The sequence below is a fragment of the Torulaspora delbrueckii genome, chromosome 2, assembly GCF_000243375.1.
Source record: "Torulaspora delbrueckii CBS 1146 chromosome 2, complete genome".
In the NCBI taxonomy this organism is placed as follows: Eukaryota; Fungi; Ascomycota; class Saccharomycetes; order Saccharomycetales; family Saccharomycetaceae; genus Torulaspora; species Torulaspora delbrueckii.
In genome coordinates this window covers 1,082,833-1,104,266 of record NC_016502.1, presented here as the reverse complement: position 1 = coordinate 1,104,266, position 21,434 = coordinate 1,082,833, and the positions used below count along the sequence as shown (strand labels likewise).

At 41.0% G+C, this 21,434-nt stretch overlaps 11 protein-coding genes and 1 non-coding gene across 12 annotated transcripts; 7 read left to right on the top strand and 5 right to left on the bottom strand.

Annotated features, from left to right (window-relative positions):
- Positions 1–341: 341 nt before the first annotated feature.
- TDEL0B06250 (uncharacterized protein) lies at positions 342–1,379 on the top strand (the record flags this gene model as incomplete). Its single annotated transcript, XM_003679917.1, has 1 exon — positions 342–1,379. The coding sequence occupies one exon, from the start codon at positions 342–344 to the stop codon at positions 1,377–1,379; it is 1,038 nt and encodes a 345-aa protein (XP_003679965.1).
- Positions 1,380–1,533: 154 nt separating this feature from the next.
- CQD2 (Cqd2p) lies at positions 1,534–3,216 on the bottom strand (the record flags this gene model as incomplete). Its single annotated transcript, XM_003679916.1, has 1 exon — positions 1,534–3,216. The coding sequence occupies one exon, from the start codon at positions 3,214–3,216 to the stop codon at positions 1,534–1,536; it is 1,683 nt and encodes a 560-aa protein (XP_003679964.1).
- Positions 3,217–3,516: 300 nt separating this feature from the next.
- Positions 3,517–4,116, bottom strand: SYM1 (ethanol metabolism protein; the record flags this gene model as incomplete). The annotated part of the gene is made up of 1 exon (XM_003679915.1): positions 3,517–4,116. One exon carries the CDS (start codon positions 4,114–4,116, stop codon positions 3,517–3,519), a length of 600 nt encoding a protein of 199 aa, XP_003679963.1.
- A 395-nt stretch (positions 4,117–4,511) lies between these two features.
- On the top strand, positions 4,512–6,056 carry TDEL0B06220 (uncharacterized protein; the record flags this gene model as incomplete). Its single annotated transcript, XM_003679914.1, has 1 exon — positions 4,512–6,056. One exon carries the CDS (start codon positions 4,512–4,514, stop codon positions 6,054–6,056), a length of 1,545 nt encoding a protein of 514 aa, XP_003679962.1.
- A 214-nt stretch (positions 6,057–6,270) lies between these two features.
- Positions 6,271–8,052, bottom strand: TAG1 (Tag1p; the record flags this gene model as incomplete). Its single annotated transcript, XM_003679913.1, has 1 exon — positions 6,271–8,052. The coding sequence occupies one exon, from the start codon at positions 8,050–8,052 to the stop codon at positions 6,271–6,273; it is 1,782 nt and encodes a 593-aa protein (XP_003679961.1).
- Positions 8,053–8,377: 325 nt separating this feature from the next.
- Positions 8,378–9,274, top strand: DPH5 (diphthine synthase; the record flags this gene model as incomplete). Its single annotated transcript, XM_003679912.1, has 1 exon — positions 8,378–9,274. One exon carries the CDS (start codon positions 8,378–8,380, stop codon positions 9,272–9,274), a length of 897 nt encoding a protein of 298 aa, XP_003679960.1.
- Positions 9,275–9,459: 185 nt separating this feature from the next.
- APS1 (Aps1p) lies at positions 9,460–9,930 on the top strand (the record flags this gene model as incomplete). The annotated part of the gene is made up of 1 exon (XM_003679911.1): positions 9,460–9,930. The coding sequence occupies one exon, from the start codon at positions 9,460–9,462 to the stop codon at positions 9,928–9,930; it is 471 nt and encodes a 156-aa protein (XP_003679959.1).
- Positions 9,931–9,955: 25 nt separating this feature from the next.
- TDEL0B06180 (uncharacterized protein) lies at positions 9,956–10,312 on the bottom strand (the record flags this gene model as incomplete). Its single annotated transcript, XM_003679910.1, has 1 exon — positions 9,956–10,312. The coding sequence occupies one exon, from the start codon at positions 10,310–10,312 to the stop codon at positions 9,956–9,958; it is 357 nt and encodes a 118-aa protein (XP_003679958.1).
- Positions 10,313–10,737: 425 nt separating this feature from the next.
- TDEL0Btrna16L lies at positions 10,738–10,868 on the top strand. The gene is made up of 2 exons: positions 10,738–10,776; positions 10,824–10,868. It is a non-coding gene; the product is annotated as a tRNA-Leu (tRNA).
- Positions 10,869–10,942: 74 nt separating this feature from the next.
- IRC20 (E3 ubiquitin-protein ligase IRC20) lies at positions 10,943–15,355 on the bottom strand (the record flags this gene model as incomplete). Its single annotated transcript, XM_003679909.1, has 1 exon — positions 10,943–15,355. One exon carries the CDS (start codon positions 15,353–15,355, stop codon positions 10,943–10,945), a length of 4,413 nt encoding a protein of 1,470 aa, XP_003679957.1.
- A 584-nt stretch (positions 15,356–15,939) lies between these two features.
- On the top strand, positions 15,940–17,595 carry RCK2 (serine/threonine protein kinase RCK2; the record flags this gene model as incomplete). The annotated part of the gene is made up of 1 exon (XM_003679908.1): positions 15,940–17,595. One exon carries the CDS (start codon positions 15,940–15,942, stop codon positions 17,593–17,595), a length of 1,656 nt encoding a protein of 551 aa, XP_003679956.1.
- A 434-nt stretch (positions 17,596–18,029) lies between these two features.
- YEF3 (translation elongation factor EF-3) lies at positions 18,030–21,164 on the top strand (the record flags this gene model as incomplete). Its single annotated transcript, XM_003679907.1, has 1 exon — positions 18,030–21,164. One exon carries the CDS (start codon positions 18,030–18,032, stop codon positions 21,162–21,164), a length of 3,135 nt encoding a protein of 1,044 aa, XP_003679955.1.
- Positions 21,165–21,434: the final 270 nt, after the last annotated feature.

The window sequence follows — 21,434 nt, the reverse complement described above, 5'->3', positions numbered from 1 at the left end:
TGAAAAATTAAACGACAGAGATTTTAAAAAATGGAAGTTAAACGAACTCCAAAGTTGAAGTTGTCGAAATTCGCTGTAATTTCTGTTGAGTAAAATAGTCAATTGACCATCGATTAGCTCGAGCTTGAGAATCTTGCTGATCTTTTATCTTTTTTCTTCCAATATTATTGTTTTATTTAATTTTTTTCTAATAATTAGTTTTTAATTTTTTAATTGTCTTATCAGTTCAGAAGATAACTCTTAAATAATTTGATGAGAGAATTTATAATATCTTGACTGGTTATCGAGACTTTTAGGCACCAATCGAGATCGCTAAGGGTCGTCTTAATTAATCGTCCTCAATGAATTCGAAAATTGTGGAAGATCGAGAAGTAGCTGATTTCTTTATTGGTGCATGCTCAGAGACATTACTGTCGTTTCTGCAGGAATTGCATTCAGCCCTGAAGAAATATTCTGAGAATCCCGAAATTATTCCACCACGTATTGTTGGAACCATTCCATCTGGTAGCACTGTACATCTTTATATGCCTGTGATTGACGATGTGTACTCCGGAGTTAAGACTTTAGGGTACAATGCTAGTTCTAACATGGGTTTCGTGGGATCTATCAATGTCACTGACGCGGAGTCCGGTATGTTATATGGTACGTTGCAGGCTAAGGAACTCACCGGTGTGAGAACAGCATTGGTGAGTTGCATTGGGTTGTATCATCAGTTAGATAAATTTGAAAACCTGGGTGCCATCAATTGTACCGTCTTTGGCAGTGGTTTGCAGGCCTTCTGGCATGTCTTGTTTTGTGCGAGGCTGCTTAGTGGTAAATGTAAGCAGCTTAATGTCTGCTTTGTGAATCGTTCCTCGAAGATTGATCTGGAACCTATTAGGACGATCTTAAACAGAGATGATACCAACATGGAACTTTCGTTCACACTCGTGAAACTGTCTGAAAAGCTGGCTGTGAAGAAAGTCGTTGCTAACAGTCACATAATATTTGGTTGTGCGCCATCTGAAGCTGCAAATATTCACTATACAGACTTAGCCGAAGTTGAGACTATTGTTCCACATACTTATATCTCGCTGATTGGCAGTTACAAGCCACACATGCACGAATGTGATGCGAAACTCATCAGTGAGTTTCAGAAGCAGAAGGTTCCTATCTTGGTTGATTCCAAGGAACATACTCTCTTGGAAGCTGGTGAATTGATTGACAGTAATGTCAAGCCCCATCAACTACAAGAAATTGGACGTTTAGAAAAGGACAAATTGCAAACGATTAGATGTGAAAAGAATAATCGTACTATCACCCTCTGTAAGATCGTGGGTTTGTCCATCATGGACATCTGTGTCGCTAAGAAATTGCTAGAGGTATCAAAATTGGACTGATGGCTTCATCCTCCCTTATATATTCTTTATCTCGCCCAGTACTACTTGTGTTCTAGTGATTTTGCAATTTGCTGCTCAATAGAAAGTTTTAATCCTCAATGAAGTGACTCCATGAGTGACTTTATTTACACGCGAATATTAATACAGTTCAGTTCTACATTAGCCTTCTTTTCCACCATAGCGCCAAATCATAGAAAACCAGTTCGTTTTTACGCTTTTCATACTCAAACCAAGCTTTGACCTCTTTGTAAAGCCAGATAAACGACCACCTTCGATAATGATCGCTTATGGCCTCACAGGCCTCTTCATAAACCATCCGTGCACAGTACTGTGTCATGATTAGGAAAGTCCTTTCAGGACCCAGTGGATTTTGCAAACATTCGTCCAGATGTCTTGTCAAATCATTTGTTTTCAAAATCAGTAGTACAACGCCAGGAATTCTAGCAAGGAGACCCATTAATTGCAAGAGAAAAGAACCATGCAGTAGCCCGGCAGCCATGGTCTCAATCTCTTCATTGCTCCTAGGTTTAGAGATGTCATAGTTTAAGGCAGTATCAATACTCCTCCCTGTTATTGCAGCCGCAAACAAGGGAAATTGTTCGTCAGTGATTTGAGCAAATCTCTTTGCGTAATATTTCATCTCTGGCTGGTTGTGATCAAGTAACGCCAACCAAAAATGAGCATAGTCCCTTCTCAGCTGGGTCGATGGGAACCGATAGAGTCCATGATCATATAAGACAATTTCAAAATTGTGAGGATTTTTTGAAGTTGGTTTACATGGTCTTATAGCCAAATTACCACCGTGAGGATCACAATGCAAACCAGCGTTCGGTGTGAAAATCATCTTGTTAAAAGTATGCGAAAGACAGGCCGATACCTCGGCTCTAGAGATATGATTGTCGTCTAAAAATTTTACGTCGTCCAACCTTCTACCAATGATGTATTCCATGACTAGTATCCTGCGGTTTGCGCTAATGACTTTAGGTATTCTGAGAGCTGTTTCTGCAGTTGCATTTGAGAAAAGTTCTGCAGTAGTTACAGCATTCTTTGCTTCCTTAGTAAAATCCAACTCGACAAAGATTGATGATTGCATTTCATCTCCAAGCCACGTCAATGGGTAATCAGGAAACACAACATCCATCAAATTGAAGACAGTTTGCGTCAGCATCACATCCAGGGGCACAAACTCTTTTAGAGATGGGTGTTGACATTTCACTGCAACCATTTGGTCGGAGTCTCGTAGCTTTGCTACATGAACCTGTGCCAGCGATGCTACGCCGATAGGTTTTGGGTTAAACTCAGAAAACATCTCGTCAATATCAACTTTCAAATCCTGCTTGAACATTTCATTGATCTCTTCCATTGTAGATTGCGGACACTGGTCTTGCAAAGGAATCATAGTCTCAGTCCATTCCGGTGGTAACATATAGGTCATGGCACCAATGTGCTGCCCAAGCTTAATATAGACACCTGCATTTGCCTGCAAAGCACGTAAGGTTACCTTTGCACAGTAAAGATGGCAGGCACTCAAAGCTTCCCCACGCTCCTCAAGCGAGTCGTAATGAGCATCTAAAGTCGTCTTGTAACGATGAAAGCACCGCACAGTCGCTACTGTAACCACACCGATCCTTCTCGAGGTCAAAACCACATGTCTTAGAACATTATGAGCAGTCTCATTAGTCTGATAATAAATAGCCCCTGCTCCCACGATCGACCCAAATATGATCTTGCCTCTTGTGAGTTTAAATCTTCTCAAAGGTTGTTTGGGAACAGAGGTTGTGTAGCGTCTAAAAGAACTACTCAATAACGTTCTTTGTGGAAATAAAAACTTTATCATAGAATGGAACTATACATGTAAGGATGTCTACTTCTATTTGCAGTTGAATGTATTTGGTCAACTTCTATAAGCACTTCTTTATTTGTTGATACTTTCCATTGCAGCCCGTCGAAAAAGATAGCGGATTTTTAATCAATTCTATCAATACTATTGAACCACCTAAAAGACCATTCTAATTGTGTTGTAACTATGCCTTTCATAATCAGTTGACCCTGAGTCTAATGGACTGCAATTTTTTGGCTCTTCAAGCTAATGTTTTCAGCTGCTAGACGTCTTTCAAAAACATTCAACAAAATTGACTTAGTCTACAATTGGTGGTGAATAAACCGGTGTCTTATGCTCTGATGAAGTTGCTAGCGAGTTTTTATACGACAGAAACGTATTCCAGAAGATCGCAATAGCGTTCACAGCCAATAATCTGTGCTGCAAAGGCACAAAAGTAAAATTGAAGCATTGGAAAGCTGGCCAAACAGCCCAATTAGCCCGTAGAGTCTCCCACCATCTATCGTTAATCTTCTTTTTAGCATCCTCAAGGGGTTTGCCCTCCATGAGAGTTAAGCACCCAAAATAAAATGGGATAGAAGTCGGAGCAAAAGTCATTTGGTCAACCCCGACACGGAATAACGTATTTGTCCAGTGCCCATTGGGTCTATTGGGCAAAGAAACCTTATTACTGAGGAACTTGAACCATCTGTCACCGACGAACGAGAAGATCATCGACCCATATATCACAGATCGAGCTGTTCTAGCAAAGTCATACTTAGTATTGGAACCTTTCTGCGGAAATCCCAATTGTGCAATGACATCTCCCAAACCGAAAAGCGTACCAGTCATGATGGCATTGGTCTTCTTTGGGTGCGTTTTCAGCAGTCCCTCGTAGACACCCAAGATCTTGCTCATGATAGTTTAATTACTGTGATTGTCTGGTAAAATTTTTACACTACAAGAGTTGATGTATACCATCAATTGGCCTTATATACCTCTTTTGCTTGCTGTCAATAATGATTGATTGTGATTTCGATCTGCCTCCCTCGTCTTCTATGGCGTCACAAACTCCTTGGGCAAATTATTCGGGTAAGCCAAAAATGAGTCTTCAAGTAGTCATCTACAAAGTGTCAGAGTTTTGATTTGTGTCATTTAGAGAAATAATAGTTTAACTCTAAAAAATTAATACTATAAAAGTCTTTATGTGTCCCAAGATCTTTTGTTAGATTACTTGCAACTTCATTTCAATTTTAATATTAAGATACAATAAAGTTCAGAAAACTTTTGATTTATAAACTAGTTTTCTAAAAATGTTTGTTGATTATTCAGGTTTACAAAGGTTTAGTACCATTAATGAGAACTTCGCAAATAAATATTTGCAAATGTTGCACTTCGATGCGATTCAGTCTCCAGAGCAGAGACTAGGTCTGCTCAAGAAACACTCGGAAGACTTTAAGAGTATTCATTTGGTTCGTCTTGAAGATTTCCGTTTGGATTGGGGGATCATTGATTATCTGTATAAGATGCTGCTTTGTATTACGCAAATGCGTGAGGTTGCCTCGTATATCAAGAGATGCCCGACCGTTTACGTTGTTGAGATGTTTGACCGTACTTGTCCCATGAGCCGATACTCAATGGAAAATCTTTCTGGCACTTTGACCAAAGCGTGCCAGGAATTTCAGAGTTCTTATAATGATATTCGAAATGAACTATGTGAAGAAGTGAAGAGAACGATTGTTGAACTGAAACCGGACTATGGATTTTTAAATTTTGAGAAATGGCATCCTTTACAGAAATTTCTGTTCTACGAGTGCCTTGATAATCTACCTAAATATATGATCCCACAAACTCAAGTCATTCTTATCCCCAAAGTCTTCCCCAGACTGTATATGGAACAGGTCAATGGTAACGGGTTCATGAAAGCAAGCTCTCAGATGCGCTTTCTAATATTTGATACACTCTCCGCTGAGCGTGGTTTTGATTCAGTTGGTGCTCATGAATTAGTTTTAAAGTTGCTCGATTCCAAAGTAACGACAATTTGGAAAGAGAATGAGGAAAATGATTTCATTGGTACAGCGACCAAAAATCCTTTAAGTGAAGATGTTATTGAAGAAGCACCATCTTTGGAAAATATATCTAAGGAGCCGGACTTCCTCAGAGTGTTCCAAGAGCGTGATGCGAACGCTGACGCAAACCAGGCGCAGGACAAAGTACCTGCCAAGTTACCTGCTTTGCATAAAAGGACAAAGATGAGAGAATATTGCAAATATTCAAATTCTGAAAGCGAATCTACCAATGATGAGATAAACACTGTGGGAGTGAAAAATTCTCACGAGGAGAAAAATTCTGATGAAGAAAGATCACAAACCGACATTGGTAGCTCCTCGAAAAGCAACCATGATGATATATTTTCTCCATTAAGTTTTGGAAATTTACAATCTGCTGTTACACCAGACAACTATTCCGAAACATCTGAGAAAGAAAAGAAATATTTAAATCTTGAAGACATGGCCTACACGGCTAGCTTATTCCCACCACCACCTGAATTACCTCCAAATGCATTTAGGCAACGTTATAATTATAATGAGCATCAATCGAAGAGAGAATCAGTGAAACTTAAATTCAGAGAATACATTGGTAGACCAATACAAAAATGTTTCACTCGCACGCATGAGCCCATGCTGTTTGATACAACGGATTCGTTCGCCGAGTTTCAAGGTGCACTTTGGGATGATATGTCTAGTAAAAAATTCATCAAATTCAAGTTGAAGAAATTTAAGAGAGATTGTCGTTATTATGGCCATATAGCGAAGAGTTTTTTTGAAGATCTTCATGAGGATGATGTACGCTATTGATGAATTTCAGTGTCATAGCTCGCCATGTATAGTAGCCACACATCGATAGAGTGGCTCGTGTTCATTTTTATAGAAAGTAATAATTGTCATCGTCCGCCCACTCTGTGATCTCCCTAAACGATTGAATAGAATATTAGATTTCTCTCATCAATCATTTTGTGCCCATCTTTGTTTTGGGCATCTTTAGATTGGACTATATCTAGCGATGGATCATCTAGGACCTCAAAGTCGTATCACCTTTCCCTTTCAACCCCATCAAAACCATTTCCCCCAGCGGACTCGAGACCATTATGTCGAGTTCACTTTCTATATGGACTGGCGATTCACCCGTGAAAACTACCTCATTTAGAATCCTGGTGAGTTCGAGATTGTTCACGATTTGCACTTCGTCGTCTCGCACACTCAACGATAGCTCCATCATGGTCGTGCATTCTTGCTCATCCTCATAGATTCTTGAATTCGCCTTCGTCCAGTACCTCATAGGAATGTCTAAAAAGTGGACACCCTGATGATAAAGTTTTGTCTGACCTTTTATGTACTCAACAGAGAGCTTTTGCTCAGTCGTCTTGTAGAAAGGTAAAGCAATGGTGCCAATGATCGTCCCAGAGACGCTCAGCTTCTTTTCACCAAATATGCTCCTAACCCATCTGACTTTCAATGCATCGATTGTGACCTCTTGAATTAAGCTATCAGATTTTACTGTTATGTTGGTTGTGACAGGGAAATTAGACACGTCGTGCAAGAAAGACTGCAAAACATGGTCCGGAACGATGGAGTGATCTGGAATATTTTCTGCCACTGAATTACCTCTGATTTCTACAGCAACGAGTTCAGATGCGTTTAATACGCTGTTTAATAGCATTGTCATTGGCGTTACGGCGTTCTCTTCATCTGACCAGCAGACTTGAGAGATGAGTTGACGAGGTAAAGGACCTTCGATATCACTAGAAACTGTAACATTGATTGTCTCTTGAATGTCCAAGGGATCTGTAGAGCAGGAGACACTTGGAAGGTTTATCGTGAAGTTGTTTTTACAGTCAGGAACTCTCACTTCCCAGTTAATAGAAGGTAACGTGGCATTTCGAGGTAGCTTCACCCATTCAAACAGGGGAGGCAATTGTAAAGGCTCGGCCGTCGCTTGAAGCAGGAACCCATTAGAAGAATCCTTTAGCGAAAAATCCTGTATAGCGATTTCATCGAAGTGATGCCTAAGACTATGGACTCTATCTGAAATAGAGTCCCAGTTTAAAAATTTTCTCCAGTCTATCTGCACTGCGTGCAAGCGAGCCATGGGTATAGCCCAACCAATTTGCTTACTGAGCGAGATATCGAGTTTAGATGACAAATTTAGCTTGTCGTATTCATGACGCCATAGCTTTTTCAAAACACGAATGATATTATTCATTTCCGGTTCGATTAATATTGTCAAATTTAGGGGAGTGGTAACGTTATTGCGTAGATCTAAGCAAAATTCATTCTTTACTTGCAAAGTTCCCACTGTATTATTGATTATCTGTAGGCCGTCATATGTGGTAGCATTATTGATGGTCAAACAAACCGTTCTCACTAATTTTTCACTTAACGATTTGTAAAAAGATTTGTCACGCAATGTCATCTCTGTTGAGTTATCGTGGATCCATCTATCATAGTCGGGCCAGTATCTTGCCACGACAGATAGCTGCAATGCATCACCACCTTCGGTGTCTAAATGATTACCTCTTCTCCAACCATCTATGTGAATCTTTTCAATCTGCCAGTTTGACACCTTAATAACGCTCTCTTCAATCACATCTTGGGAGGGCAAACGGTTGAAAAAGTATGTACCATAAGCGATAAAGCTTGTGAGGATAGAGAGAAGAACAATGATAACAATCCATTTGATCCTATTCCCTTTTTGTCCCTCATTTTGCTGAGCTGCAGCAGGATTAATATCCTCGACCACCTCGCCAGTTCGAGAGTGGTTCAGCAAAGGTGATGTCTCCAAATCTTGATTCATGACCACGCAACTAATCAAACGTCAATCCTCAAGGGTGGCCTGCAATTCCCTAATTATCTTTTTATCGCAGTAAGTGAGCTGTACAGGTAGCCCATGTAACACCGTCACCTGCCTGAGCGTAATAAGCCTTCAAAATGAGTACCTGAACGACTTTTGAGGCTTCTTCGTTCCTTCTTGGTTATCTTGTCCATCTCATCGCATCACTATATTAATTGAGCCTTAAAAATTTTTGAACAATTCTGAAAAGCTCATCTCAGCTCTAACAACCATTATATCAACACCGAGCCATTCAATCAACTATAGAAACTCATTCAATCCATTCTAGATGCTTTATTTGGTTGGTCTTGGCTTGTCATACAAGTCTGATATCACCGTTCGTGGTTTGGAGGCCGTGAAGCAATGTTCTCGAGTGTATCTTGAACACTACACCAGTATCCTGATGGCTGCTTCCAAGGAGGAATTGGAACAATACTACGGGAAAGAAGTCATACTAGCCGACAGAGAATTGGTAGAGAGTGGTTCTGATGATATCCTACGCGATGCAGACAAGGAGGACGTTGCGTTCCTTGTCGTAGGTGATCCATTCGGTGCTACTACACACACCGATTTAGTTCTAAGAGCCAAGAGACAAAGCATCCCAGTGGAGATAGTGCACAACGCTTCAGTGATGAACGCAGTTGGATCGTGTGGTTTGCAACTGTACAATTTTGGTCAAACAATTTCAATGGTTTTCTTTACTGACAACTGGAGACCAGACTCCTGGTATGATAAGGTTTTGGAAAATAGAAAAATTGGTTTGCATACCTTGGTGTTGTTAGATATCAAGGTCAAGGAGCAAAGTATCGAAAACATGGCTCGTGGGAGACTGATCTATGAGCCACCACGTTACATGTCGATCTCGCAATGTTGTGAGCAGCTTTTGGAAATTGAGGAAACAAGAAGAAGCAAAGCATACACACCTGATACTCCTGCTGTGGCTATTAGTAGGTTAGGCTCATCAACTCAGACCTTCAAATCCGGCTCTATTAAGGAGCTCGCTGAATATGATTCTGGAGAGCCATTGCATTCTCTAGTCATCCTTGGGAGGCAATGCCACGAGCTTGAGCTAGAGTACTTATTGGAATTTGCCGATGATAGAGACAAATTCAGAAACGATGTGGTCGCTGATCAAGAATTTTTCAAGCCTGCTCCATGGGTGCCGCCTCAGGAGGATGATGATTAACAGATCAAGTTGACTAAACTGAGCCAGAAACACACACATTCTAGATAGATACCGATCACTGTATAGGTAATGCAGTCTTTAAAGAGCATTTAAACATATCACGTGACAAACGCTGTATTCAACCTCTAATAAGATTCATTACTAGCGAATGGCTAACCGATGAAGGACAAGTACAAAGTTAAGCAATGACGCATATCAAGTACTTTGTTTTAGCCTCGAGGCAAGGAAAGATCAGATTGACAAAATGGTACTACTCTTATGCTGCAAGTGAGAAAGAAAAGATCCTGAAAGACCTCACCCCGTTGGTTTTGTCAAGAAAGGCCAAGATGTGTAATATAGTGGAATATTCCGACCATAAAGTAGTATACAGGAGGTATGCCAGTCTATATTTCATTTGTGGTATAACACCGGAATACGATAATGAATTGCTCACCCTAGAACTTATTCACAGGTACGTGGAAACAATGGATTCATATTTCGGTAACGTCTGTGAATTAGATATCATATTTAACTTCAGTCGGGCCTATGAAATACTGAATGAGATGATTATGTGTGATGGATCAATAGCTGAGTCTGGCAAAGCGGAAGTATTACAACAAGTAAAGACGATGGACACTATGGAAAGTAATGACAATCTCGATAGAGTTTTAAGTTAGAATATATAATATCTAGAGGCTTATATCATTTGATTAACAAACTCTCTAGACTAGGATCACCCAGTATGCCTTGACCACGCTTATTGTCAGTGGATTCCCCGAGAGTGACAGATCTTACCTCATTATAGATGATCCCAAAGACATATGGAACATCATCATGCTCATCCATACCCTCTGTCAGCGATCTGTACATAACATTACTCTTGCTGCATGGGTGCTTTTCCTTGTAAAAATCCACGTAAGTTTGTACAAAGGTTCTCTTGTCATCATTTGATAGCTGATTCCATGTCTTATATCTGCCCAATAGCGTCGTTGTTTGAAAATACCTGTGTGAGGAGCCAGATAGCCTCCATGAGGACAGTCTAAATGAAGAACGGAGCATTAGAGGACTAATTACTCGACGTAATCAATGTCTCGATCGATTGTTGACTTGAAATCCAGTTGGGATTTCAGTCTCGTCGGATATATGAAAAAGGGAAAATGCCATCTAAGGAGAGGCCAGCCGTATATAGGTAACAGATGTGGAAATTAATCGCAAAGTAAAGGCCAACCGTCCTAAATAAACTCTCACGGAAGTAAAATCCTTCTCTTGGAAGTGAGCTGATGTAATTCGAGGTGGCCAGCTAATGCCCATGTGGGCGCTCCTTTCAACTCACAGTTTAGAAGCCCGTAAGACTAAAGAGTGCCGGGCGTACCGTAACTTAATTCAAACATTCTCCATCAGATTGATTACATCAATTAACTGATAAAGGCTTTATATCAAAGCACCAGGTGACGAATAAACAGTAAGAATTTCAACAAATAATTGGTTGTTTGGCCGAGCGGTCTAAGGCGCCTGATTCAAGAGTCATCAGTTCGATTCTTGTGTGTAGCAACACTACGCACCACGGAATTCTCAGGTATCGTAAGATGCAAGAGTTCGAATCTCTTAGCAACCATTATCTTTTTGACTTTTTAACATTATAATTGTCAGTAGTGTCAATTCTTAGTATTTAAATATATGATATTTGTTTTAATGCGATTCTATGTCTTGAAAGAAACAGTGCCACAGATGGCGCGCCGAGACCTGTTCACCTGTACTTTCATTCATTTCTAACTCTTCTCTCTCTTTCTCTCCGGTAAAGTCCTCATTTGCGCCGTGACTAGCATTGTTTACCTCCACCAATTCTTTTCTTCTCCCTTCCAAGATACATTTATATTTGAAAATGTTCTCTTCCACAGAATTCTTCATCATAAAATTCCATACAAATGTTTCATGTGTTTGTCCAATACGATTATTCCTCCCCATTGCTTGCATTTCATCACCACGATTAATGATAGCATCCAATAGAAAAATGTGCTTGGCGTTTAACAGTGTGAGTCCCGCTCCCAATGCCTTCACATTCAATAGCAAGCAAGTTACATTTCGATGTTTCTTGAACCGTAAAATTGATTCACCAACATTGACGGAATTCGCTAAACACGACAGGCTTCGGATGTCGTGCATGTGTAAAACTCTGGCAATTATCTTGAGGAAATCAGGGCTCTGAGAATATAAAACAAATTGTATGGGCTCTTTCTGATTTTCGGTTTCAGCCTTCAATTTGAGAAAGAGAATCAGCTTTATTACGAAATCGATTTTGGCACCAAAGCTCTCTTTGATGACCATTTTGTGAACTTCATTCATCTGGGGAAAAACACTATATCTCTCTTTGAACACGGAGTCGTAATCGTCGCCCACTTTTTTCGCGAGAGCACTTGACTTTGGTTTCTTCTCAAAGTCTTGACTTGATTCATTTTGCGGTTCATTTACTTCGGCATCATCATTTTGAAATTTGAAATTGTATACTTCCATTATGCTGGTGCTTGTCTTGCACATTGGGCATGAGTTGTGATTTTTTAACCAGCTATGAATACAACTTCGGCAGAAGAAATGACCGCATTTGATTATGGCACCCATTGTTATCTTTCCAAGACAAATTGGACATGAAAAAGACTGGTGATTCTCTATTGACGTCTTTAGCTTTTCCAGACTGTTCAAGTATTTTACTCTTGACTCTGCCATGCTGATCTTTTCCAGATTTAGCTTTTGACGTGAGCCATCTCTCACAGCCTTCAGTATAGAGTTTCGGGAATGATTTTCCAACTGCAGGAGAGATACCAATGAATCTGAAATCCTTTGTAAATGACTATAGTATTCCAATTTGGCATTGTAGATAGTGTTGAGCTTCCTTAAGGAATCTCTCATCTTTTTGTTTTCATCCACCATTAGCATTGATTGCTCTTCAAAGTCAAGGAGATAATCTTCGAACTCTTCTTGCTTCTCTCTGCCGCTAGAATTGGAGGAGACATTACGTACAATTTTGGAATTGTTCAGCTCGTCAAAGATGGGTTTGATAGGCACGCCTGCGATGAGCTTTAATTTCGAAATGAGTTTCCTATGGTAATCTGAAAATTTCTGACCCGCTTGTGGTTTTGTAGTTTTCTTTGTCAATTTTATGGGCTCCTCAGAAGTTAAAATAGTGTCTCTATTAGTTAACAGTTGTTCCATACAGGCAAAAAGCGCAAAAAGTTGATCCTGGTCGTCAATTGATGATGAATATTCTTGCGCTTTGTCGTCTTCATTTTCTTCGTTGTAGTCTTTGCGAATCGGCTTATGAAGTAGATCGTGCAATTCATCAAACAATGTGTTAAACTGAGTAGCTTGTTCATTAAGGGAATTGATAAGTATACCCAACTGTTTGAAGCAACGAGATATGACCATATTACTAGAGTAATCGTTTTTATCATCAAACTCAAGAATTCGAAGCGACGAAGGGTGAGCAAGTTGTCCTTTTTGCTTTTCACCGAAGTACAAATCGGTCTCATTGATTATGAGTGTTACTTTCTCAACCCTACTGAACAATATTTTCTCTCTCAATTTTTCAGCAAACGAGTAATTCTCCTGTTCAAGCAGTTGATTCTTCTCAATGTCTTCCATTTCTTCAACTGAATATACCTCTGAATAGCTCTTTGGCTTTTCCTCAGACTCCGTGAGAGCAAGCTTCTCGTTCTCATGATCAACTTTTTCCAGCTTGCTAGAACCCATGAAGAAATACCCAGTACCGATGAAGAAATAGCACTGATGCAATAAATCCAAGTATGCTCTAACTCTGACCTTTAGATTATTTTCCCTCTCTGACGACAGCAAAGTGGTTGCAGCTGGTGTTGGAATTCTGAATTCACTTTTAGTATGCCAAACCTCGGCGATATCAAAAGGATCATCTACGTCATATTTGGATTTCAAATCTTGTAAAATCTTTTCCTTGATCTCCAGTAATAAATGAACTGCTTCAACAGCCTTATCTTGTAATTCCATCTTTGCTTGAGCAAACTTGATCTGTAATTGATAATTGTCTCTGTATAGGGAATCCAGTTTATCTGTCGCATCGATGATCATCATTTGCAACACGTCGTCGATATTATGCAATGCCGCGGTCATTGCATTTGCATTTGATTGATGTGATTTATTGGCATTGTTTGAGTCTGGGAAAACGGCATGGCAGCAAAGATATCTCAGTTTAGTTAGCCATTGATTCAATTGCGTAGTGGTGAGCCTTGTAGTACCGGTGCCGTTAGGGTTATAGCCAGAAACAGAGATGAAATGGTTCCACATATCCAAATAATTATCCCATTCAACTGGAGCAAAATCCAGAGGAACGATATAATTGTGCTGTTTAGGAATCTTGATCTGATCTAGCACATCTTTCTTGGAGTGCCTTATGCATAGATCCTTATTGATGAAAAACCGCATGAGTTCTTGCAAAGAAAATCTTGCCCCATTGATCAGTTGTGGTTTCTTGTAAATAATATTGTTGTTTATAGTGCTTATAACCTCTGGTAATTCATGGAAAGGTGAAATTTTCAAATATGATAGAACTGTTTGATAGTCACGAATCAGTTGGATGGGTGTGCCCGAAACACCCCAGGTATGCACTCTGTGTAAGAGACTTGTACATTTAGCTGCGTTCGTACTATCACTTTGTAACATTTGCACTTCATCTAAAATAATTCGAAAGAATTGCATCAGTGACAGAGGTGACGAATAGTCGTATTTTATCGGGGAAATTGTTCTTCTTGGCCTTAGGCTAGCATTGTACTCTGCGTAATGAACTTCCATGGACACAACGTTATAAGATGTGATAATGATATCATAACTCGAAAGATGATGAACAATCTCCGCAATGTTTTCTGTTTGAAAGAATTTCTTTACTTGTAAATAACCTTTGTAATGGAATATTTTAAGAGAACCTGCAGTGTGGCACTCAATCTCGTCGATCCACTGTTGTAAGATAGCATTCGGACATATAATTAAGGAAACTTTTGTCTTAAATATGGTTTTCCCATCATTTGCAATGAATGTTTCGAGGTCATGGATTTTCCTCTTATTTAGCAGGATTAAAGAGAGTATTTCAATTGTTTTGCCCAACCCCATTTCTTCCGATAACAACCCCTGCGCCCCAGCGATGGTACCTTCTCTGTTACGTAGAAGAGTCGAGTAAATTTGTTCCACTTCATCTCTTGTAATGATAAAATTGGTAAACTTATTCCAAAAAACTGTAGAAGAAATCATTTCATAACCGAACGAAACGTGCTTGTTCAAAAAGACCAGCACATCATCCATTTCGTCCAAAGGAGCAGACTCTTTTTGGATCATCCACTGAACGCTGTTCAATTGAAACGGGAGCAGACTAACGTCCAAACCCGGCACAGAGAGCGAACCAGCTGGAAAAGTAGAGAGTCGTTGGTTAGTATACGCCAAGGCCTGACCGATAAACTCCTTTTGTATAAACGGAGATGGCGGGGTAGGCAAGGAGTCGAGCGGCTTGGAAAACAGTATATCAAGTGACTGATTAGTCTCTATCGAAAACTTATTCATTGTTTGCGGCGTATAGTTCAGCAATAACTCAAACTTTAGTCTCCAATGACCTCTCTCATCTACACTAAGCACCACTTCGGGACAAACAATATCCTTATAACTTTTCCTAATCTGTCTCCACGTAGCATCAGGAACACCTTTCCCCAACCGCCTTCGTTCTTTCAACTGAAAGTCCAAACACTTATGATTTACAATCTTGAAAACTTCTCGCAGCTTCTCATCGTCCACAATTTCCGGAACAAACCATTTGAACAACCTACTCCCGTGCCAACTAGCCACCACTATAAATGCTCTCCCTTCTACCACATGATATTCCAAAACAACACCAATATTTTTCCCCACTGCTTCCAAACTGGTATTCCCAATACTCACTTCGGCTAAATTAGCCGCTGACACATTTGTCTTTGCCCTCTTACTCACAGGACGAACCACTTCATCCCTTTCAACCTCCTCTCCCTCTATTTCTGTATTCCACACATCAACATACCACTCCGACTGCCCTTCATCGACCAACAGGTCAAAATTCATGTCCCTGAGAGTATGTTTTAGTGAGAAGAGTATGATTTGCCACCCAATCTTGAATTAACCGCCGAGATATGTTACCCGACGTATAAATCACGTGCCTATCCTCCCGAGTCGGACATTACCACTAGGGGAAAGTCTTCCTATGCACCGCTTTCCGAACCGTACTGCGAAAAGCAACCAGGCCGAGATCCCCCACTCGAGGCATTCCAGCTGCAGTTTTGGCTCAAAAATTTGCCTGTCGCGTCACTAATCGGTCATTTAGCATAGCCTAGTATAGCCAAGTTTAGTAAAGCATATCAACGTGCGTTACAGCATAGCGCAGCATAGCACAGCGTGCCACAAGTCGCACACGTAGCGTACTCAAACCCCTCGAAACTCGTCTCATCTTACATATCTTTCAAATCTACTTCGGTCTACCGCTCTCTTTCACAACAAGAAAAGGCACTCAAGGCAGCCGCGTGTCATTGTGTTTGCTTTTTCTTTGGTGCCCTCATTTATTAAAGATCAGTTTTTTGTTGCAGAGAGAGAATCAAGTTACATATTCCTCAGTAACTAAAGTCTAGTTACAAAGTAAGATAATACAAGATATGTTAAAGATAAAGAATATCTTTGGTAAAAAGAGGCAGACACATCAGGATGATAGGTTGAAAGTGCCTGGTTTTGGTGTAGTGGAGGACGCTGGTAGTGGATCCACACTGATGGAGGGTTGCTTGTCGTCTGAGAATGACAGAAGTGAGCAATCGTTGACTAATTCGGATGAAACAGCTGCCGAAGGTGAGCCAGCTGTGGAAGTCGACGTCGAGGATATGTTTGAAGAAGACTCATTGAGTACCAGCGCAAGCAGTGAGGAAGGAAGTAGTATTGAGGAAGTACCCGAGGGCCATTTTGAAGAGCAGGAAGAGTTATTGAATTATACTTTGATCAATCAGATTGGTGAAGGTGCGTTCTCAAGGGTGTTTCGTGGTATTCCACAGAAGAATAGTCCTAAGGCTTACCTTACGCGGAATTTCACTGAAGTTGCGGTTAAGGTGATTCAGAAGGACCCAAAAGGTGGGTCTGATAAGAAGAGTGAAGAAACCAAAAAGAGTACAAGGGAACAAGTGCTTAGAGAAGTCAAGATTCATAAGTTGATTTCTTGCGGGAGTGGTAGTAGCAATCTGGTACAATTTGTGGATTTCCAAGAGTCGGAAAACTATTTTTATATCATTCAGGAGTTACTGAGCGGTGGAGAGATCTTTGGAGAGATTGTCAAGTACACTTACTTGAGTGAAGATCTTTCCCGTCACATTATTAAGCCCTTAGCGTTGGCTGTTAAACACATGCACCAAATGGGTGTTGTGCATCGTGATATTAAACCCGAAAATTTACTGTTTGACCAGATAAAATTCGTACCGTCTAAGAAAGTCAAGCTAAGGAGGTCTGATGACCCTACTACTAAGGCCGATGAAGGTGAATTTAGACCTGGAGTTGGTGGTGGCGGTATTGGTTTGGTTAAATTGGCAGATTTCGGACTTTCAAAACAGATACATCAAACAAACACAAAGACTCCTTGTGGCACCGTCGGTTATACAGCACCAGAAGTGGTAAGGGACGAAAGGTACTCGATGGAAGTTGATATGTGGGGGATTGGTTGTGTTTTGTACACGGTACTTTGTGGTTTCCCACCATTCTACGACGAGAAGATCGATATCCTTACGGAAAAGATTGCTCGTGGTGAGTATACTTTCCTGCAACCCTGGTGGGATGAGATAAGCGATGGGGCAAAGAACTGTGTGCGTAAGTTGTTGGAAGTTGACCCTGCAAAGAGATACAGTATTGATGACTTGCTCAATGACGAATGGTTAAACACTTACGATTCTGTACGCGAGTTGAAGAGACAGGCTCGTGCTTTAGACCAACAACGCAAGTCCAAGAACCACATGAAGAACAGAGTTTACTATTTGAAGAAAGACAACCCACTGATGTATTCACCCGCCGCTAACGCCATGCGTGATGCATTCGATGTCAGTAACGCTCTACAACGTAAAGAAATCGAAAAAAGAGATCACAAACTACAGCAACAACAGCAGCAGTACGCTGCGATGCAATCACTTACTGAGGGACAGGAAGCCCTAGGTACAAATCCAGATCTGGAAGAAGATTTGTTTCAACTCAAGTTGAATTCTTCCACGATTATCAAGAGAAGAAAGGAAAACACTTTTCCCAATCAACGTAACATTATGATTCCAACTTTATTAGAGTAACAATTTTGCTCTTTTTCTTTTAACGTTTACGCCATTGATCTTTTTTCAACCCAAGAGGGGGGGTTTATTTCATATAATTAGAACATAATGCAATACAATCGTCTTCGTATTGTACATCATATACACTTATACACCTATCACTTTCACTATTACTATTAGTATTACTATCACTATTCGACTAACGTGACTGTCACGTGCTTAACAAGAAGAAACGCGCGCGGAAAAGAAAAATTTTGTTTTCCTTTTTCAGGCGATGAGTTTTAGTGCGTCGCATCGAAGAAAAAATTTTCAACACTGGTTAGTCCATTAAATTTCAAACCAATATAAAGACGACGCAACTCATCTGTCCTCAGTTCCTCTCAACTTCTCTCTTTTTTGTTGTTTGTTCATCTTTTCCTTTACTTCGGTGCGAATCTGTCAAGGGATAGAGTAAGATGTCTGACTCAGAACAATCCATCAAGGTTCTTAATGAACTTCTAGAGAAGCTTACCGTGGCTACTCCAGAAAACAGAGATGACGTTGCCACTGAGGTTGCTTCTTTCATCAACGGTGACATCATCGAACATGACGCTCCACAGGTTTTCTTTGATGGTTTGTTCAAAGCCATCAAGGACAAGAAATCCGCCGCTAACGCTTTGGCCACTTTGCGTAACATCGCTAGTGAGTCCAACTTGTCTCCAAGCATTGAGCCATTCGTGGTCTCTGCTGTGCCATTGATCGCTGATCAATGTGGCCACAAGGACAAGGATATCCAAGAGACTGCTTCTCAAGCTTTGGTCGCTGTTGTTAAGGCTGTCAACCCAGTTGCAGTCAAGGCTTTGTTGCCTCATTTGACTACTGCTTTGTCTAACACCAACAAATGGCAAGAAAAGGTTTCTATCTTGGCTTCCATTACTGCTTTGGTCGACTCTGCCAAGACCCAAATTGCTTTGAGAATGCCTGAATTGATTCCAGTTCTTTCCGAAGCTATGTGGGATACCAAGAAGGAAGTCAAGAAGGCTGCTACTGAGACTATCGAAAAGGCTACTGAGACTGTCGACAACAAGGATATTGACCGTTTCATCCCAGAATTGATCGGTTGTATTGCTGACCCAGCTTTGGTTCCAGAAACCGTTCACTTGTTGGGTGCTACTACTTTTGTCGCTGAAGTTACTCCAGCCACTTTGTCCATCATGGTCCCATTGTTGGCTAGAGGTCTTGCTGAAAGAGAAACTTCTATCAAGCGTAAGGCTGCTGTCATTATCGACAACATGTGTAAGTTGGTCGAAGACCCTCAAGTTGTTGCTCCTTTCTTGAGCAAATTGTTGCCAGGTTTGAAGAACAACTTTGCCACCATTGCTGACCCAGAAGCTCGTGAAGTTACTTTGAGAGGTCTAAAGACTTTGAGAAGAGTCGGTAACGTTGGTCCAGAAGATGCTCTACCAGAAGTCTCCCACGCTGGTGACGTGGAGACCACTTTGTCCGTCATCGATCTATTGTTGAAGGAGAAGACTGTCGAAAAGAGATTCAGACCAGTTGTCGAATATGTTGCTGCTATTGCTGGTGACTTGATCGACGAAAGAGTCATTGACCAACAAGCTTGGTTCACTCACGTTACTCCATACATGACCATCTTCATGCACGAAAGAGAAGCTAAGGAAGTCATTGATGAGTTCAGAAAGAGAGCTGTTGACAATATCCCAGTTGGTCCAAACTTCGATGATGAAGAAGATGAAGGTGAGGATCTATGTAACTGTGAATTCTCCTTGGCTTACGGTGCTAAGATCTTGTTGAACAAGACTCAATTGAGATTGAAGAGAGGTAGAAGATACGGTCTATGTGGTCCAAACGGTGCTGGTAAATCTACTTTGATGAGAGCTGTCGCTAACGGTCAAGTCGATGGTTTCCCAACTCAAGATGAATGTAGAACTGTCTACGTCGAGCACGATATCGATGGTACTCACGCTGAGACTTCCGTCTTGGACTTCGTCTACGCTGGTGACGTTGGTACTAAGGAAGCTATCACTGCTAAGCTACAAGAATTCGGTTTCTCCGACGAAATGATCGCTATGCCAATCGCTTCCCTATCTGGTGGTTGGAAGATGAAGTTGGCCTTGGCTAGAGCTGTGTTGAAGAACGCTGATATCCTATTGTTGGATGAACCAACTAACCATTTGGATACCGTCAACGTTGCTTGGTTGGTTAACTACTTGAACACTTGTGGTATTACCTCCATCATTGTTTCTCACGACTCTGGTTTCTTGGACAACGTTTGTCAATACATTATCCATTACGAAGGTCTAAAATTGAGAAAGTACAAGGGTAACTTGTCCGAATTCGTCAAGAAATGTCCAACCGCTAAGTCTTACTACGAGTTGGGTGCTTCTGATCTAGAATTCAGATTCCCAGAGCCAGGTTACTTGGAAGGTGTCAAGACCAAGCAAAAGGCTATCGTTAAGGTCTCCAACATGACCTTCCAATACCCAGGTACCACCAAGCCACAAATTGAGGACATTTCTTTCCAATGTTCTCTATCTTCTAGAATTGCTGTCATTGGTCCAAACGGTGCTGGTAAGTCCACTCTAATTAATGTCTTGACCGGTGAATTGCTACCAACCACTGGTGAAGTCTACACTCACGAAAACTGTCGTATCGCTTACATCAAGCAACACGCTTTCGCTCACATCGAATCCCACTTGGACAAGACTCCATCTGAATATATCCAATGGAGATTCCAAACTGGTGAAGACAGAGAAACCATGGACAGAGCTAACAGAGTTATCAACGAAGATGATGCTGAAGCTATGAACAAGATCTTCAAGATCGAAGGTACTCCAAGAAGAATCCAAGAGATTCACGCCAGAAGAAAGTTCAAGAACACCTACGAATACGAATGTTCTTTCCTATTGGGTGAAAACATCGGTATGAAATCCGAGAGATGGGTTCCAATGATGTCTGTCGACAACGCTTGGATTCCAAGAGGTGAATTGGTTGAGTCTCACGCCAAGATGGTCGCTGAAGTCGATATGAAGGAAGCTTTGGCTTCCGGTCAATTCCGTCCATTGACCAGAAAGGAAATCGAAGAACACTGTGCCATGTTGGGTTTGGACTCTGAATTGGTCTCTCACTCTAGAATTAGAGGTTTGTCAGGTGGTCAAAAAGTTAAGTTGGTCTTGGCTGCTGGTACTTGGCAAAGACCTCACTTGATCGTTCTGGATGAACCTACTAACTATTTGGACAGAGACTCTCTAGGTGCTTTGTCCAAGGCTTTGAAGGCTTTCGAAGGTGGTGTTATCATCATTACTCACTCTGCTGAATTCACCAAGGATTTGACCGAAGAAGTCTGGGCTGTCAACAACGGTAGAATGACTCCATCCGGTCACAACTGGGTCGCTGGTCAAGGTGCCGGTCCAAGAATCGAAAAGAAAGATGACGAAGAAGACAAGTTCGATGCTATGGGTAACAAGATCAGCGGTGGTAAGAAGAAGAAGAAGTTGTCTTCTGCTGAGTTGAGAAAGAAGAAGAAGGACAGAATGAAGAAGAAGAAGGAGATGGGTGACGCCTACGTTTCTTCTGACGAAGAATTCTAAGTTAGTCTCTCGCTACTCTGATGTTTGACGGCTGCTTCCACAGGATAAACAAGATCGATATACCATATACATATAATAATTTATTTCCTATTATCTTTTATTGTATTCAGGGGCCTGCTTTTTCCCAGGCCAAGCGCGCTCAGCGGCTATTTTTCTTGTGTCATGACGACCACTTTTGCCAGCAGATTAGGTTAGAGTTTCATAGAACAGGTGAAGCCTGACCATGAATTGGCATACACTTATTTATTTAGTTGGTTCAACCTATGCTAT